This window comes from Bombyx mandarina, chromosome 16 (assembly GCF_030267445.1).
Source record: "Bombyx mandarina strain Sakado chromosome 16, ASM3026744v2".
NCBI lineage: Eukaryota > Metazoa > Arthropoda > Insecta > Lepidoptera > Bombycidae > Bombyx > Bombyx mandarina.
The window spans coordinates 4,801,705-4,819,643 of record NC_143222.1 but is presented as its reverse complement, the minus strand read 5'-3'; the positions used below and the strand labels follow the sequence as shown (position 1 = coordinate 4,819,643).

At 36.8% G+C, this 17,939-nt stretch overlaps 2 protein-coding genes across 3 annotated transcripts in view; one reads left to right on the top strand and one right to left on the bottom strand.

The window, feature by feature from the left end:
* Window positions 1-17,939, bottom strand: part of Flo2 (flotillin-2) — a 419,882-nt gene that overhangs the window by 128,048 nt on the left and 273,895 nt on the right. The window lies entirely within an intron of this gene.
* Window positions 9-11,179, top strand: LOC114252883 (glucose dehydrogenase [FAD, quinone]). 2 transcript variants are annotated; one of them, XM_089733964.1, is made up of 4 exons: window positions 9-191; window positions 7,946-8,316; window positions 8,554-8,804; window positions 9,209-11,179. In XM_089733964.1, exons 2-4 carry the CDS (start codon window positions 7,973-7,975, stop codon window positions 10,573-10,575), a joined length of 1,962 nt encoding a protein of 653 aa, XP_089590090.1. In that variant the 5' UTR covers window positions 9-191; window positions 7,946-7,972; the 3' UTR covers window positions 10,576-11,179. The 2 variants fall into 2 exon arrangements, with proteins under 2 accessions (XP_089590090.1, XP_028043363.2); XM_028187562.2 differs by lacking the exon at window positions 9-191 and having other exon boundaries at window positions 7,672-8,316.

The window sequence follows — 17,939 nt, the reverse complement described above, 5'->3', positions numbered from 1 at the left end:
CGAGGTCGGATGGGAGACATGAAGAAATGGTGTACCCCATTAACATTGACCGCATTCGTGTCGCAACCACGGAACCTGGAGTGGTGGAAAGTGAACACTGAACAGTTGCTTGTGAGAGAGCGGTGTGCGAGCTTGTGCAGTGTTGAATAGTGTTGGGAAAGTGATTTTATGTTACCTCTAAACTTCGACAGGTCTGTCGGTTTTTTTTTTCTTTCTAAACATATCGTACGACATAATATGTACATAAAAATACGTCGTGTATATTCTTCGATTATCAGTTTAATTATTAATTATATTAAATTCAACAACATACATAAAGTTTAAAAAAAAAAAACGTTGGTTGTTCATTGCGTTAGATGTTTTAATATTTAAATAAAAAAAATCCCTGTTTACTATTTTCTGAAGCGTTTTAACTCTTTCCTCGAAATTAAAAAATAAAACCAGTTATTTTTTATACAAAACAACTACAAGTTACTTACTGAACTCATACTATTAAAACTGTAACTATTTAATTAAGAGGAAAGTGATTTACAATATACCATTTTACTAATTACACGTAAAATAAATAAAGATCCAATAGTCGGTTATTAAACAAATAAAAAAAATTCAACTGTTTAGCATTTACATGCATATGAAAAATATTTCATACATTTCCTTAACGTTTTAGGCATTCTATACATTGCCTAGGTATTGTATAGAATACCGTATTATACAGATTGCCGGTAACATATATACGATACATATACCAAAATAACATATTTTACAATTTTTGTCTGTCTGTTTGTGTCGGTTAATCTCTGGAACGGCTGGATCGATTTTGATGGGACTTTCACTGGCAGTTAGCTGATGTAATAAGGAGTAATTCTATTTTAGAAATTCTCTAAAATTATAATAAAACAAAGTAATGTTTTCTTAAATTCCTCGCGGACGAAATCACGGGCACAGCTAGTCTACAATATGTTGTAAATATCTCGATATCTCAATTCAAGTTGGGTTCGAAGGCGGCATTCTTGTTATAAAATATGAGTCAGACTCAAATGTCTATGGCCCTAACAGGACCATTAACCACATTCAACACTTAGGGTCCGGCCGTTGCCTGGTCCGCCTATCTGTACTAAATAAATAGCTGAGAAGTAAAACCTTGATTTTCAGTCATCCGTGACCACCTATGCTGAAAAATATTCAAAACGTCTGCAATAATAAAATAAAAAATGTTAACCGCAAGATTGTACAGTAAAATTCGTTTTAATTATGTCCGCGACACGCAATCACCGAAGAAATTATATCTTCACTAGCGACCCGCCCTCGCTTCGCTTCGGAAACATTAAAACACACATGAAACAAAAAAAATAAAATAAAAAAAAATAAAAAAAAAGTAGCCTATGTTCATCAGGGACAATGTCGGCTTCTAATGGAAAAAGAATTTTTCAAATCGGTCCAGTAGTTTCGGAGCCTATTCGAAACAAACAAACAAACAAATCTTTCCTCTTTATAATATTAAGTATAGATATAGATATAGACTAGTATAGAAGTATAGATAATTAAATAACGCATTTTCTAAATCGAATTATGAAAGTAAGTTTTTAATATTCTTGAGATTCTTCAAGCTACAAAAACTGTAAAGTATTGAAATCGTCCGAAATAATAATAACAACTAAATCGGTAGTAAAATACTTTTAATTATCGAATTATGGTGTCTTAAAAAAAAAAAAAAACTAGTGTTCTACAAAGATTGCATATGGTTTTTACGCAACAATGTGGCAAGATTAACTCGGGTGTAGTTTGCTAATCGACCTTGTGTGAAAAATATTGCAAGCATACGTGTTATCGGGAATCTATAAGTTACATCGTCGATCTGTGATACAAGAAAAACAACGTTACACGTCTAACTTTAGAGTGCAATCCCGTATGTGAAGATGATGCTAAAGCATGCGTCTTATCTATACTAATACATATTATAAAGAGGAAAACTAATATTATAAAGAGGAAAGATTTGTTTGTTTGTTTGTTTGTATTGAATGGGCTCCGAAACTACTGAACCGATTTTAAAAAATCTTTCATTTTTGGAAAGCTACGCTATACCCAGGTGACATAGGCTATATTTATTATATTTTCAAAAAAATTAAGGATCCCTTACTGAAAGTCCAATGATGTAACCCAATGTGTAAACAAATTACCTAAAATTATTTACATCGCGTGCGCTATTTCCCAAGTGAAGCCGGGGCGGGCCGCTAGTTTCATATAAAGTAGGATTTGGAACGAAATAAAAATTTATCGGTGGATATATTAAAACTTATTGGAAATCGAAATCGTCCAATGAACGATCATTCTTAAGCATCGAAGCACGCAACTTGATTCAGTTCCCGTACCGTTACATAACTGTTATTTCGCATCCATAACAGCGAAAAAAAAAACAAACGTAATCTTAATGTATTTTGTAAAGAACTATAAAATTACGTTAATTACAATTTAAATTGTTGTGGTTTTGAAAAGAATGTGGTAATTTAGTTTTATTGCATCACTAGTCAAACCCGGTTCGCTTTGTTGACCTACATATTTTTAATTTGACTTTGATCCGATCTCTATCAAACTTCACACACACACATACAACATGTCAACCTGGCTGAGCCTTTGCTCGCCCACCTGTCCTGGTGAAACTGGAAAGGCCTCCGAGCCAACAGTAATTCTTCAATCATAAAAAAAAAACTATAACAACATGTCAAACATACACACATCCATTGTTCTTGATATTTCTCGTATCTGACCACATTTTCCCTATCTGTTATAAAAAAAAATGCAAGATATTTTATATACTGATTTTCATAAATCGCAACATATCAGATATTTTAATGCGGGTTGAGTTTTGTATTCCCGGGGCACCTCTTTCGGTAATGAAAATAGAGTGAACATAATTATTCCGCATGGTCGATCTCGCACAGCTGTGTCCAAATTATTATTTTTTCCACATATTATTGTAAGAATTGCGAATTTTTTTTATTTCCCTTGTTCGCTAGGTTCAGACAACGAATAAACATAAATTAAAAGTAATAAAATGAATAAATTTCGACTATATTATAATTTATAATAAAAAATATATTTTAACTATAAAAAGCTACCAAAATATCTACCAAAAACATATCAACCAAGACCAAAACATACCAAAACTATAAAAAAAACTTTTTATTTTGTTTAAAAATATGTATTAAGTTCACGTAATACCTACACATAATCGAAACACTTTTAGTTCCGACTCTAAAGTAGACCATAAACGTTCTCGTGATTCAATGCAACCAAAAAAAAATCGGGTCGTCGACCGCTACAATACAACTCAATTTATGAACTTATTGAAAATATAAAGTATGATAGTTCATTTATTTGCATGTAGAAGAATCATGAAAAAATTTTCATGAACTATTAAGTTTATGAACCTATTGAAAATATAAAGTATGATGAATCATTTATTTGCTGTTCAGATCATGAAAATTTTCATGAACTATCAAGTGATATATTCTTAATTAGTGATATTCTTTTTGGCACAAAAAATCCTATACTATAAAAATTGGACGCCTACGATGGGCAAGACATGTAGTTCGAACGGGGGACACCAGAATGCTAAGACAACTACTATATAGTCTATATAGTTATATATCTACTATATAGAGGGCCGCAGAAGTCGCGGCAAACCCAAACTCCGATGGTTTAACACAAAACATACCAAAACGGGTCAAATGACCCATTTTGAACTTTTGCATTGAAAATGCACGTATCATCTTATTGCTTTTGCACATTTGACTTCATGATTTTTTCTTACTAATTAATCTACAGTTATTATACTATTTTGAGTAATACTTGTCGTATACCGTAATCTACCCGCTATAGTAAAAATAGGTACCAGTAAGTGTTGGTATTATTAGTGTTAAAAATAACATTTCGTCTTGTGTTTTGTAGTACTATGTTTTAGTAATTCATATCTCTATCTCTAAATAGTATAAAATAAAGTAGCCTTCTGCTTGTATCTCCGCTTACTTTTAAACCATACACCGATTTTGAAACGATCTCAATTAATAAAAAGCGCGATAAAGTAGGCAGTAGGGAGGCAGAATATATACTTTTCAAATATATTGGTCGACTTAGCGGAGCTATGGTCAATGGCAATAGTTCAAATCACTAACCTTGGTTAAATATTAAGAGAAGGGGTAGTTAAAGCTTGCGAAACTGCGTAAAGCCCAACAATAACAATATCCAATGTTTCAATTAATAAGTACATTATAATAATACATTTAAATAAGGCCAGAATAGGTATTTACAATTCTTATTACACTAACAATATGTAATCTAATAACTAACAATCTTGTAACCAGTACTATGTGTTTTCTGTGTGTGTGAGTAATATAAAAAGAACAATTTAAGAGCCCTCTGATATTTCTGGAGACTATTGCCGTTTATAATCATTTTGACTGCTGTTTCATTTTTGCACAATCATTTGATGAACAATAAACAACGGATACTATACTTAAAAGGATATTACAATTTTATGCAAACCGGCATATCTCCAAATCCCTCTGACCAACATTGTTTAGTCTACATTTTACAACTAAGAATCCGGTGTCATTCAAAACTTCCTTTCAAAAGCCAGAAACGACACTCCAAGTTTATGTTTCTATTTACATAATCTGACCTGGATTCTGAACGTCCTGTCAAGGCACATCTACCATGCAACAGTGCTATTTCAAGGCTAGCTCGTTGGTTAGTGACGCAAGCATCTTTGCACAACGTGGGTGCTTCTAGCGCTGCAGACTAGTGTTTATCGAATTATCGGAGCGCAACGTGAATTTCGGCGCCCAATTTTGGATAATATCGAAGCATTATTAAATTGAAATGACGAGTAACATATTCTCATAGTCAACAAATACCAATGTTGTTTCAATAATCTATATATATGAATGAATTGCTGTTCGTTAGTCTCACTAAAACTCGAGAACGGCTGGATCGATTTGGCGAATTTTGGTCTTGAAGTATTTGTGGAAGTCCAGAGAAGGTTTAAAAGGTAGATAAATATGAAAATGCTCGGAATTAAATAAAAATAACAATTTTGTTTTTCCTTTAATGTGGCCCCCAGAAGTGTAGGTCTTTTATTTATAGATTGAGGCACTACGAAGTCTGCCGGATCAGTTAGTTTTTAATAAAATTTCCGTTTCGTATATAATTCAACGGACAATCAAATGAAATCATAATGGATAGGACTATTAGTGACTCAATTACCGGTTCGCAAGTGAATTCACGAAATTCCCTCACACAAAGAATCACCACGACCCGTTTCTCGCAAGAATCAGCTAAGTCATATTTAATTGAATTAAAGATAGTGCCAGAACGTGTTCCAATAGAAATGTTACGTTTAGCAATCATTATTAAGTTTAAAGTTTTTATTTAATTAATTTTAAAGCGTTGTACTCGATACAAGGTATCCGAAGCCAAAACGAGAATAACACCTTTTCTTTTCTTATCATATTAATTAATATTTCGGGAGCAAAAGTGAATTTAGCGGCCAGCGAATAATAAAATTTTAATGGTATTTAATAGATTGACAACGCGGCCCACGAACCCATAAAGATAACGCGGATATTACAGTCGCCAACTTTGGAACATAATACCGAGACTCAACAGCATTGCACTAATGCTCCACACTTTTGAGAGAACTATTTCATATGGTAGTTTTGCAAGAAGTCGATCAATTTTTTACTATTGTATTCATTGTAACATTTCATTTAAATTTGACATTTAAAAGATTTGTATTATGTCTCGATCCATAGTCTCGTGTATTCGTTACACAAGCAAATTAAATTTTGTAATTTTAAACTGGTAATATTACAACTACATATTATATCTATAGCAATACATCGAATATTATTATGCTACTTAGTATTTTGTTCAGATTTTGCGAGTCGTAGGTTTCTTGCGTTTGTAATTTTTTAATGGCGGTACGGGATCTTGTGAGCCCGCACGAGTAGGCAACACCACCCTGCCTATTTCTGCCCAAAATCAGTAATGCCTTTCGATTTGAAAGGTGGAACAGCTTTTGTACCGTAAAACTGAGACTTAGAACTCATGTCTCAATGAGGGCGGCGGTATTTACCTTGTTAATTGTGTCCGGTATAAACTTGAGGTCAACAGAGCCCTGAAGTCATTCACCTATTAAGAGCAAAAAAATTTTTTATGTTGACTTCCCAATTTATAACGATCATTGATGGGCACATATTTTTCGCCATACAACTGGACCACAATGGCTTATATAGAACATAAAGGGCAGTGAATCACGTATACAACCGTAATAAATGGCGACCGGGGAACCGTTTAAGCCGCGCTTTTGATAAAGACCACCGTTCATCGTTCTCGTCGAACGAGGGCTTGCGACGAAGGGCTCGACGAGCAAATTAACCCACAAACACAGCTCACTGAGTTTCTCGCCGGATCTTCTCAGTGGGTCACGTTTTCGATCCGGTGGTAGATTGTGCGAAGCACGGCTCTTGTTAGGGTTCGTGTTAGCAAGGTTTGAGTCCCGTGAGCTCACCTACTAGTTAAGGTTACGCTGAAATAGCCTCTCAAGGCCAACTAAACTCAACAGCTTAGGTAGGAAAAAAAAAGATAAGACCAAATTCTTCTTCTTCTTCATCGTTCCCTCACTGCTGAGGATCGCGACCACATGTGACTTTCCTCCATAGTGTTCGGTCATGGGTGGCACGGACCGCATGGTACAGACTACCATCAACCGCTTTCATAACCAGATCTGACCATCTGGCTGGTGTTTTGACCACGACGCGTTTATAAGCGAGCATATATCACAAGAGAATTTAACCACACCGATTTGATTACGTCGTGTCCCTTACCGAAAAAAATATGGTTTTTCTTTCAACTTCACTTCGAAATCCTTACGCAGAAATTATAATAATAACATCTCTACATCATACACGAATTAATGTAAAAAAAAAAACGGTTACAGACGTAATGAGAACTTTTACATTTAAAAAGAAGCCGACACCGAGACGAAGGCAATTCCGGTTTATTTCGTAACCGTTGATCAAATATTTTGTTTGGCTTCAACGGTTCATTGCCCTGTCATTATTTCAAACAAGATTAATTTACTTAGCATCGGCACAAATATATAATTTTAGAAAAGTTTCACCAATGCGCCATTAATTTTAATGAATGAACAAAAACTGCTCATGTTAAGGACGAATCATATTTTATGTAAATTGTACCCAAAGTGAAGTATTTAACCATATATGCCCAATACATTTGAAAACAAAAATAAACGAAGAATACAGTATAATATTATTGTTTACCGACATGTCTACAAGGTAGCTTCCAAAAACATAGCCAAGTTTAAATGTAATAACGCTTTTTCTAAGTGGCCCGAGCTAACCGTAAAATTGTGTAACAGTATTTTTATTTATTTCATAAAAGGTTGACCGAGCTCACGATCCACCTGCCTATTAAGTTGTTACATCACAAAGTGTATGCAGCTGCCCACCTTATGACTTATGAAAGTAATTCGTGGTCCATTTTTTAGGGCAGGAGCCGAACCTGATCCGAGGTTTCCGCACCTAGGGGGTACTTGGGGCATTTGGGACTTGAGGGTCTGCAGATGCTGGGAGCAGAGCGCAGGCCCTTTTTAGGACCCTGCCCACCAAACGACTCCCTTTGCACTCTCTCACCAGGTCTGATCTTCGCCCGGAGTCTCGGGCGAGTGGGTCCCCCCCCCCGCGGTCAACAAGACAAAAGTCACTCGTGATATTAAGTTAACGGCATGTCTCATTAGAAATATTACTATCTGCCTGCGGGACTTGAATACTGGCATCCTCGCATCGCTCGATACGAGTACACCGGGCGTTTTATCTATTAGGCCACAGATACATTAAAATAACAGAATATTTTTAATACATTTCAGACATGCTACATTGAAAGTTGAAAAACAATGGCGATTTCCACGGTTGCAGCTACAGCCATTAAATCAGCTCTTGCCATCGGCGGTCTGCATACACTTACTTTCATACCGATAATGCTAGCAGCCATGGCCTATTTCAACTATGAACTACTAGATCCCGAACAAAGACCGTTCAATCAGAAATATTTGAGAGAAACATATGATTTCATAGTAGTCGGAGGAGGATCTGCCGGATCTGTATTAGCTAATAGACTGTCTGAAGTTGAAGGTTGGAATGTCTTGCTTTTAGAAGCAGGAGGTCACGAAACCGACATCAGTGATGTTCCCTTACTGTCATTGTATTTGCATAAGAGCAAACTTGACTGGAAATACCGGTAATTATTATATAATTATATAATTAACACTTAGGTCGTGGCGTAAAAAACGATTTCTTTTTAACAATTACCGAACCGGTTTAAAATGTATTTTGTCATAATGACAATAACTTAAAAGAAATATATTTTCCTTATCATTACAAATGCTATTTATTAATTACAATTAACACAGATTTGACAAAATTATGAGATGCAAGCATTTTAAATGATTTTCAAAACGATTAAATCACATTTCAGGACCCAACCGCAAGACACGGCTTGCCAAGCTATGATCGACAAACGTTGCAGCTGGACTAAAGGCAAAGTCTTGGGAGGTTCTTCAGTTCTCAATACCATGTTGTATATACGAGGGAATAAGCGCGATTTCGATCAGTGGGAGTCCTTTGGAAACCCGGGGTGGGGCTATGAAGATGTCTTGCCGTATTTCAAGAAATCTGAGGACCAACGCAATCCGTACTTGGCAAAGGATACCAAGTATCATCAAACTGGTAATTAAACCATACCCAGTCAAAGCGCAATTAGTACCAGAGCAACCTATCCTGTTCAATTTATTCTCCGTTAAGTATTTCATTAAAATACCCTAATGAAAGACTTAGTGTGGATAGACAACATCACAAGGTGGACCGAGTACCTGTTGAAGTACGCGAGAATCCTCAGGGTGCAGGCAGCGTAGCACCAGTTGGTGGGGCGAGCCTTGGGGGAGGCTTATGTCCAGTAGTAGACCCTTGTAGGCTGATAGTACTAGTCATATTTTTAATATTGTTTTATTTATTCAATAAAAATAGCAACGCATCATTTCCCCAAGTGTATTTTAATCAATAATATTCCAAATTTGCTGTACTCAAACATGATGGAACAAAATAATTTTACTGGATTTTTTTTTTGTTTTCAGGCGGGTATCTAACTGTCCAAGACTCCCCGTATAATACTCCGATCGGAGCTGCGTTACTCCAAGCTGGAGAGGAAATGGGATATGACTTTATCGACGTAAACGGAGCTCAACAAACTGGATATGCGTGGTACCAGTTTACTATTCGAAGAGGCACCAGATGTTCCACAGCAAAAGCTTTCCTGAGACCTGTAAGACTACGACAGAACCTTCATATCGCTCTATTCTCCCACGTCACTAAAGTTTTAATTGACAAGGATACGAAAAGAGCATACGGAGTCGAATTCCTTAGAGATGGCACTCAGCAAGTCGTTTATGCAAAACGAGAAGTTATATTGGCGGCTGGAGCAATTGCTTCGCCTCAATTACTTATGTTGTCTGGTGTCGGACCCGAGCAACACCTAAAAGAGGTGGGGATCGATGTGATTCATGATTCTCCTGGAGTCGGGAGAAACCTGCAAGATCACATCGCTGTCGGAGGCATTATCTTTCGAATCGATTATCCCGTAAGTTTGGTTATGAATCGTCTCGTGAACATTAACTCTGCTTTACGGTATGCCATCACCGAGGACGGTCCACTTACATCCAGTATCGGCCTCGAAGTTGTAGCTTTTATTAACACTAAATATGCAAATGCTACTGACGATTGGCCTGACATCGAATTTATGATGACATCATGTTCGACGCCTTCTGACGGAGGTACACAAGTGAAAAAAGCACACGGACTGACGGATGAGTTCTACAATGAAGTTTTTCAAGAAGTTAACAACAAAGACGTTTTCGGTATCTTTCCGATGATGTTACGTCCAAAAAGTAGAGGATTTATTAAGCTACGCTCTACGAATCCCCTGGACTACCCTATAATGGTCCACAATTATTTGACGCATCCTGATGACGTTGGAGTACTGAGAGAAGGGGTGAAAGCTGCGGTAGCAGTTGGAGAAACAACAGCCATGAAACGTTTCGGATCAAGGTTTCATGCAAAACCTGTCCCGAATTGTAAGCACCTACCTCCTTATACTGACGAATATTGGGACTGTTTTATTCGTCAATACACCATGACCATTTATCACCTTTCGTGTACAGCGAAAATGGGTCCTTCTAGTGACCCAATGGCAGTTGTGGATCCAAGATTAAAAGTATATGGGATCGAAGGTCTTAGAGTGATAGACGCAAGTATTATGCCTACAATTACTAATGGAAATATTAATGCTCCAGTCATAATGATCGCTGAGAAGGGAGCTGATATGATCAAAGAGGATTGGTTACCAAAATCTAAAAAACGACGACGCAGAAGCATCAGATGCTCTAGATTAGAAAAAATTAGTTTAGGCCGTCATAATAGTAAGCTTTGCTCAATCAAAAGATGATGTAATGGAATTTAATAGAATAAGTAGTAAAATTAAGGGATGTTTATTATACAGAGATACCAAAAGTGTTCATGTTCAAATGTGTAATGTGTAAGCGATCTGTTTCGCAGATTCTAGTCGGCGGTGTGCTTGAATAAAATAATACATTAGAAATATTTGTAGTTAAGTTGGACGCTATTAAATCGGGACCTCTTTTAACTTAGTCAATCTAGGTATTTACACAAAACAGAAAATTAGTTATATAAATCTTGTAAATAATCTACTTATTTAGTATTCGTTAATTTTGCTATAGCTTTTTTATTGCCCCGACGTAACTTAAATTTACTTAATTTAAATGATGTAAGACTTTTTTATGAGCAGGAATACATGGGTTTTATTTTTTTATTTCTTTCCTATATTGTTCTCAATATAAAACATTAGCGAGTGGTTAATAATTTTGTCTCTTCTCTGGTCTCGAATGACATATGCAAATGACATAAGCCAATTTATACCTACGTTCTTAATAAAGATTTTTAGTTATAATGATTGTAATAAACATGAACAGCTTACAATATTGCTGTACTTTTTATGCTTTTACCTGAAGTAAATGGACAGATTTGGTTTACATCTTGTTTTTACATTCTGCTTCTGCCTTTGGTCATACTCGAGGGACGCGCTATCTTGAAATGTCACCATCGGAAAAGTAATTGTGAGCCATTCTTTGATCAATAATTTATAATCTAATACTAGACGATGACCTATAGACTAGATGATGACCGGTTTTTTTTTTGATAACGCCATTTTGTTGTGTCTTTAAAGCGGTTAGTTGCCCTCAATTAAGAAAAATAGTATTATTATTCGCCAATAGATGTCGGGAAGAGTTGATTATTGAAAACACGAATAAAACAACATTTTCTGAAAATAAATCGTAGCTAGATCGATTTATCGCCCCCGAAGTCTCCTGTATACTAAATTTTATGAAATCGTTGTAGCCGTTTCCGAGATTCAGATTATATACATATATTAATATACAAGAATTGCTCGTTTAAAGGTATAAGATAAGATTCCGACTCATGCCTTAAGATGGGCGACGGGAGTATATTATTATTTTATTATATATTTTATACGTTGACCCATTGACGTCTTAACACCAGGTAGACTACGAGGTGGTCTACTCATCTGTACGATGCTATAAAATGACAATCGCAACGTATGTACAGAAATTCAATTTTCAACGCATTATCGAAACCATCGCCATCTATTGGCACCACAGAACAATATTATTACGCTAAATAGAATTCCATTAATGAAAATGTAAAAAGTTTAGTTACCAACAAGGTCGACAGATGTCACTAAAGTCAGATTATCAAAGCAGGCTGAGACGTCTTTGACAAGAACCGTTATTTAATAGGACTAAAAAAAGGTATTTTTGATTTATACTCGTGTGAAGTTTTTGAAATAAACTGACGCACTATGAGAAGACGTTTGATGTATTCATATTTCGGTCAGTGTTCATAGTCAAATTGGCCTTGAAAATATTAACAAGCCGCGACAAAGCGACATGTGTTCGACAAAGCACAGGATCGTTCTAGCATGACGTATGTTCTGTTCCCCCCTAACCTAAACATCAGCTTGCCCCCTTGTATTGCGCAAATGAACGCTCTGAGATCGTAGTCAATCTATATAATATATAAAAATGAATTGCTGTTCGTTAGTCTCGCTAAAACTCGAGAACGGCTGGACTGATTTGGTTAATTTTGGTCTTGAATTATTTGTGGAAGTCCAGAGAAGGTTTAAAAGGTAGATAAATATGAAAATGCTCGGAATTAAATTAAAATAACAATTCTTTTTTTCCTTTGATGTGTCCCTCGTCGGACGGATTCCTTTCGTTTATTTTATACAAAAGCTTAGGTCTTTTATTTATCGATTGAGGCACTACGAAGTCTGCCGGGTCAGCTAGTGTATGATAAAAAAATATGTTATTTTGTTATTACAAAGTTAAATCGTACACTGTGTGCATTACTAATAAAAATCTTACGTTACGGACGTTTTTTCCCGGTTAGTGTACCCCACCGCATCGTCCAATAAGGAACTTCGTTCCAAAAAACTTATACCGTTCCTCCAGTCGACTATTTGTTTGAAGCTGCTTCTTCACTATACGGAAATAGCAGCACATTACAAGCCAATACGGATCTGACCGCGAAGAAGCCTTTATTTATTAGAACTTCATTCTAGCACGCTAATAAGCAATATGCATAATCTATACTTATTTATTTTATTTTATAATATTATAGAGCTGAAGAGTTTGTTTGTTTGAACGCGCTAATCTCAGGAACTATTGGTCTGATTTGAAAAATTCTTTCAGTATTAGCCCATTTATTGAGGAAGGCTATAATAACGGTAAGACGAATACAAGTGGAGCACCAATAAAGAATGTTTCAAAATAGGGGTTTAAATAGCTCCTTAACATTCTTTAATTCAAAAATATCTTCACTTTCTACATAAATGAAGTGGGGGTAAAATTTAGCGTTATGCCAAAGTAAGTATTCCACGCGGACGGAGTCTATGTAGTACTATATGGTACCGGCGACGGCGAGCCTTCGGCGCGCACTGTGCGGTACCGTGGGTTTCGTGGAGTCGGAGTGGTGGGGCTCGATGGGGTTTAGTCGGTAGTCGTTCTGCGGGGCAAGTGCTTCGCGCGCCTTTTTCAAGGCGTAGTCTCCTGTGAGAAATTGGGGGAGGTGAAGGACCTCGGCTCTTCTCTTCTCCCCTTCTTCCTCTCAGGAGGCGCCGGAGTCCGACATAACCCGGTCCGTTACCCCCCTCGACCGGGTATCCGTAAATGGATTCCCCAGCGTTAAAAAAAAAAAAAAATGTAGTACTATATAGTCGGAATAAGAACAAAAGTATAGTAGAGTGATGCTTTTTTGAAATTTCTATTGACTCGTAATTAATAGCTAAAATCAATAACAGTGCCAATATTACATTATAAATTAGTCCCTGAGTAAAAGCGCTACTTATTAATATGATAATTAATTTAGATTATACTATATATTTATTTTTTTAATTATGTATGTCAGACCAAAACTTCTTATTACCCAATGTGTGTTTGAATTAGGTAATATAGTCATCTAATTAATATGATTTGTATTTTTATTGTCGCAGCCATAACGCAAATTATAGTTCATGTTAATTACGATTTTTAACGTAATTAAAAAAAAAAAATCGTTTAGACGGTCGTGTAATACTTTAGGAATTCATGTTTCAGTTCGTTTGTTTCTTGTTTGGATCTCGCGTATTTTATTCGACATAATTAAAGCTATCTACAGATATTTATTGAGCTTCAATGAAGGTTTGGAGATTTCGAGGTTTGGTGAGTAGTTACTTAACAGTAGGCAGCGGATTGAGTCTGCCCTTGGCATGGCTGAAGTCCATGGGCGACGGTAACCACTCACCATCAAGTGGACCGTATGCTCGTCTGTTTACAGGGGCAATAAAAAAAGGGTTTTTGTGATAGTACCATCAATGTATAGATGGATTGATGAATAGAATATGTAATGAATGGGCAGATGAATAGTTTTTACTGGTGGTACGACCTCTTGTAAGTCCGCGCGGGTAGGTACCACCACCCTGCCTATTTCTGCCGTAAAGCAGTAATGCGTTTCGGTTGAAGGGTGGGGCAGCCGTTGTAACTATACTGAGACCTTAGAACTCATATCTCAAGGTGGATGGCAGCATTTACGTTGTAGATGTCTATGGGCTCCAGTAACCACTTAACATCAGGTGAGCTGTGAGGTCGTCCACCCATCAAAGCACCAAAAAAAAAACAAAAGTAACTGTGGCCGGGTCTCTCATGCAGCCCACTATTGATGAATAGCCCATACGTCACTTACGTCAGCCATGCCAGAGACACAACTAAACCGCTGACTACAGTTGAAAACTATTTTCAAACCTCGTCCACGCTCGTGGAACACCGAGAAGAGTTCATACCAGAGTCATTCATACACGTAGTGAAATTTATGTTTGAAAACAATATTTATCTTTATGTGGCGGGGAGAAGTCGATGGCATCGCTTGGAACATAGAACAGTGGACAGTCATTGTCAATAACAAATGAGACTTAATTTCATATCTCAAAAGGGAGGGTCACATTAACGCGGTATGCTTCGTTCACAAGTAAAATTCAGTTGAGCCTCAACCAGTTGAAGGCCATGACGGACACCAAGTCTCCACGGCATACTTTCCCCTAGGGCCCTCCGATACGCCTCAGTACTATATGCGCGCAGAGTTTCGAGTTCTTTAGACACATCCCCAGAAAAAGTGGTGACAATTTGGAAAAGCTGCTAGTAACAGGCAAGGCATGCGGAAGAAGGCCCAGAGGCAGAAGTCCAATGCGCTGGCCGGACCAGATACGCTCCACTCTCAACACTTCAGTCCACGTTGCTATCCACACAGCCGAGAATAGGCAGGAATGGCGTAGGATAATCCAGGAGAAAATTGTTAGAGGAGACCAAGACCCTCAGCATTAAGGATTATCGACGCTAGAAGGAGATGATGGACCCTGCGAATATATCAAGGATCGTCCAAAAATCGTTGAGGGGCTTTTTCGCTAATATTGTCAAAAAATAACTCAAAAATAATGGACGACTTAATGAAACAGTGACTACTTACTATTTTCCAAAATGTCAAGACGCCAAACAACAGACATACGATGTCCGTCACGGCTCCCAACTTATTGGCGGTCACAGGGTATCCGCCGCGGCCTACTGGGATAAAAATGATTTCCAGTCTAACGTTCAACGTGTTAAGTTTGTTACCCTTACCCTTTATAGTAAACTAGCGGCACGCTCCGGCTCCGCTCGGGTCTTTAACAAAAATTTCAACGATATTTGACGTTTTTTTATTTTTTTAAATAAAATAACACTTATTGCGGCGTAACTATAATAGTAAGACATATGCTGTTGCGACACTTTTTGTAAATAATAATGTGTTCAACAAAGCCGTACTACATTTATTTATTCTATAATGAATAATTATCACACACACGATGTAAAGAATATTTTAGGTAATTTTTTTACACCTTGGGTTATATTATTGGAGTTTTAGTAAGGATTTTCCTCTTCTTTTTTTTTTCAAATATTAATTTTATTAAAAAAATATTATAGCCTATTTCACTCGGGAATAGTGTAGCTACCAAACAGTGAAAGAATTTTTCATATCGGTTCAGTAGTTTAAGAGCCTATTCAATACAAACAAACAAACAAATATTTCCTCTTTATAATATTAGTATAGATTATCGGTTAAAAATTAAAAAAAAAAAACAGTCTAGTGATGTGCTGATATGTGCGGAATTCATTTAAATCTGTTCAGGCATATAAAAATTAGATTGGGTATATAGAAACATACCCTGAAAACACACTTTTAGATGGTCCGTTTAAAAATTTCCTATTTTCACGATTTCATTTATAGGCAATACAAACAATAATAGATTCTAAATTATTATACAATTATAAGGTAAAACCAGTCCGGAGAAACCGGAATAACTCCTTAAGGCTACCGTCTATTAGGTAGCGGAACAATCATAACACTTCTTTAAATATAATTGACCTAAAAACTAAAGTTCAAGGTTCGAAACTTTTTATTTTTTATTGCTTAGATGGGTGGACGAGCTCACAGCCCACCCGGTGCAAAGTGGCTACTGGAGCCCACAGACGTCCACAACGCAAATGCGCCACCCACCCCGAGATACAAGTTCTAAGGTCTCACGTATAGTTACAACGGCTGCCCCAACCTTCAAACCGAAACGCATTACTGCTTCACGGCAGAAATAGGCAGGGTGGTGGTACCCACCCGCGCGGACTCACATGAGGTCCTACCAGCAGTAATTACGCAAATTATAATTTTGCGGGTTTCATTTTTATTACACGATGTTATTCCTTCACCGTGGAAATCAATCGTGAACATTTGTTGGGTACGTATTTCATTAGAAAAATTGGTATCCGCCTGGGATTCGAACACAGGTGCATCGCTCAACACGAATGCACCGGACGTCTTATCCGTTAGGCCACGACGACATAAACTGTAACAAAAGGACAAAAATCTACACGTGAATAGAAGCGATTTTTATATGTTTTGGCAAAAATCAGATATGCCCTTACGTATCTGATATCAAGATTTGTTTTCATACCGGAGCCACACACGTTGACAGAGTGGTAAAGTTACCTAACCAGCCAACCGTACTGTATGTACGAAGCACAATAGAGATCTAGTTTATGCACGGTCATGTTATCTAGTCGCATTTCATTATGAGGTACCATTATGCAATGTTGTTATAAAACTTTTTAAGATACGAATTGCGCACAAAAATTTGGTGATCTAATCTCTTAGTTTGAGTAACGGTTGCGGAGCCTTTAAGTTTTAAAGGGTAAATCAGTGGGGTAGTGTAATTCTTTTTTTCATGTGTAATCCGGACCTCCAGAATCAAGGATCTAAAAAAAAACAGCGTTGTATTTAGCGGTTTTTGCGAATCCTGAACATAATTAAGAGATTAAACCGCAAAAGTATGTACATAGTTTTAATTTTGCAAAACATCAGGTAAAGACGATCCAAACCGCAAAAATTATAATTTGCGTAATTACAATTGGTAGAGCCAAATCAGTAGCTAGATAATACTACGTTTCAAGGGCGGGACAGACGTGTAGGTGAGCTATATAGGTAACTATATAATTGAGACTGCGACCTCATGTCCCAAAATAGGCGGCAATATTGTCGTTCCGATGTCAAGGGGCTTCAGTAATCACTAACACTAGGTGTACCGTGCGCACCGTTCTTAGTAACAAAAATAACAGCGTGTCTATTTTTAAGCAATCATGCGTAAGACGGCTTAAATGTTAAAGTCTCCATTTGAAGGAACAGCCATAACAATATACAAAACTAGTTAAAACTTCTATCTTGCACTATAAATAAATTTGGAGTAGTAGCGCAATACCCCAAATTAGACCTTTAATTAACACAATGATGAGTTAAATCTAAAATTTTATATATTTATATTGTAATTAACATTTATTATACGGGTAATATGTATAGAGTGCGGCACTACTGCTCTTCCACTTACAAAAATTACGCACGGTAAGAAATTACTGCAAATATGTATGCCTCTACCAAGTCTTCTTCAAATTCTACTAATCATAAAGTATTAATAACAATAAAAGCCTTTACTGTTACAACCTTAAAATTTTTGTTTACTCTAACTTCCCTGAGCCCACTGAGTTTCTCGATGGATCTTCTATAGGTCGCGATTCCGATCCGGTGGTAGATTCTGCAAAGCACTGCTCTTGGTAGGGCTAATGTTAGCAATCTATCTCTGGTGGAGCCCGTGAGCTCACC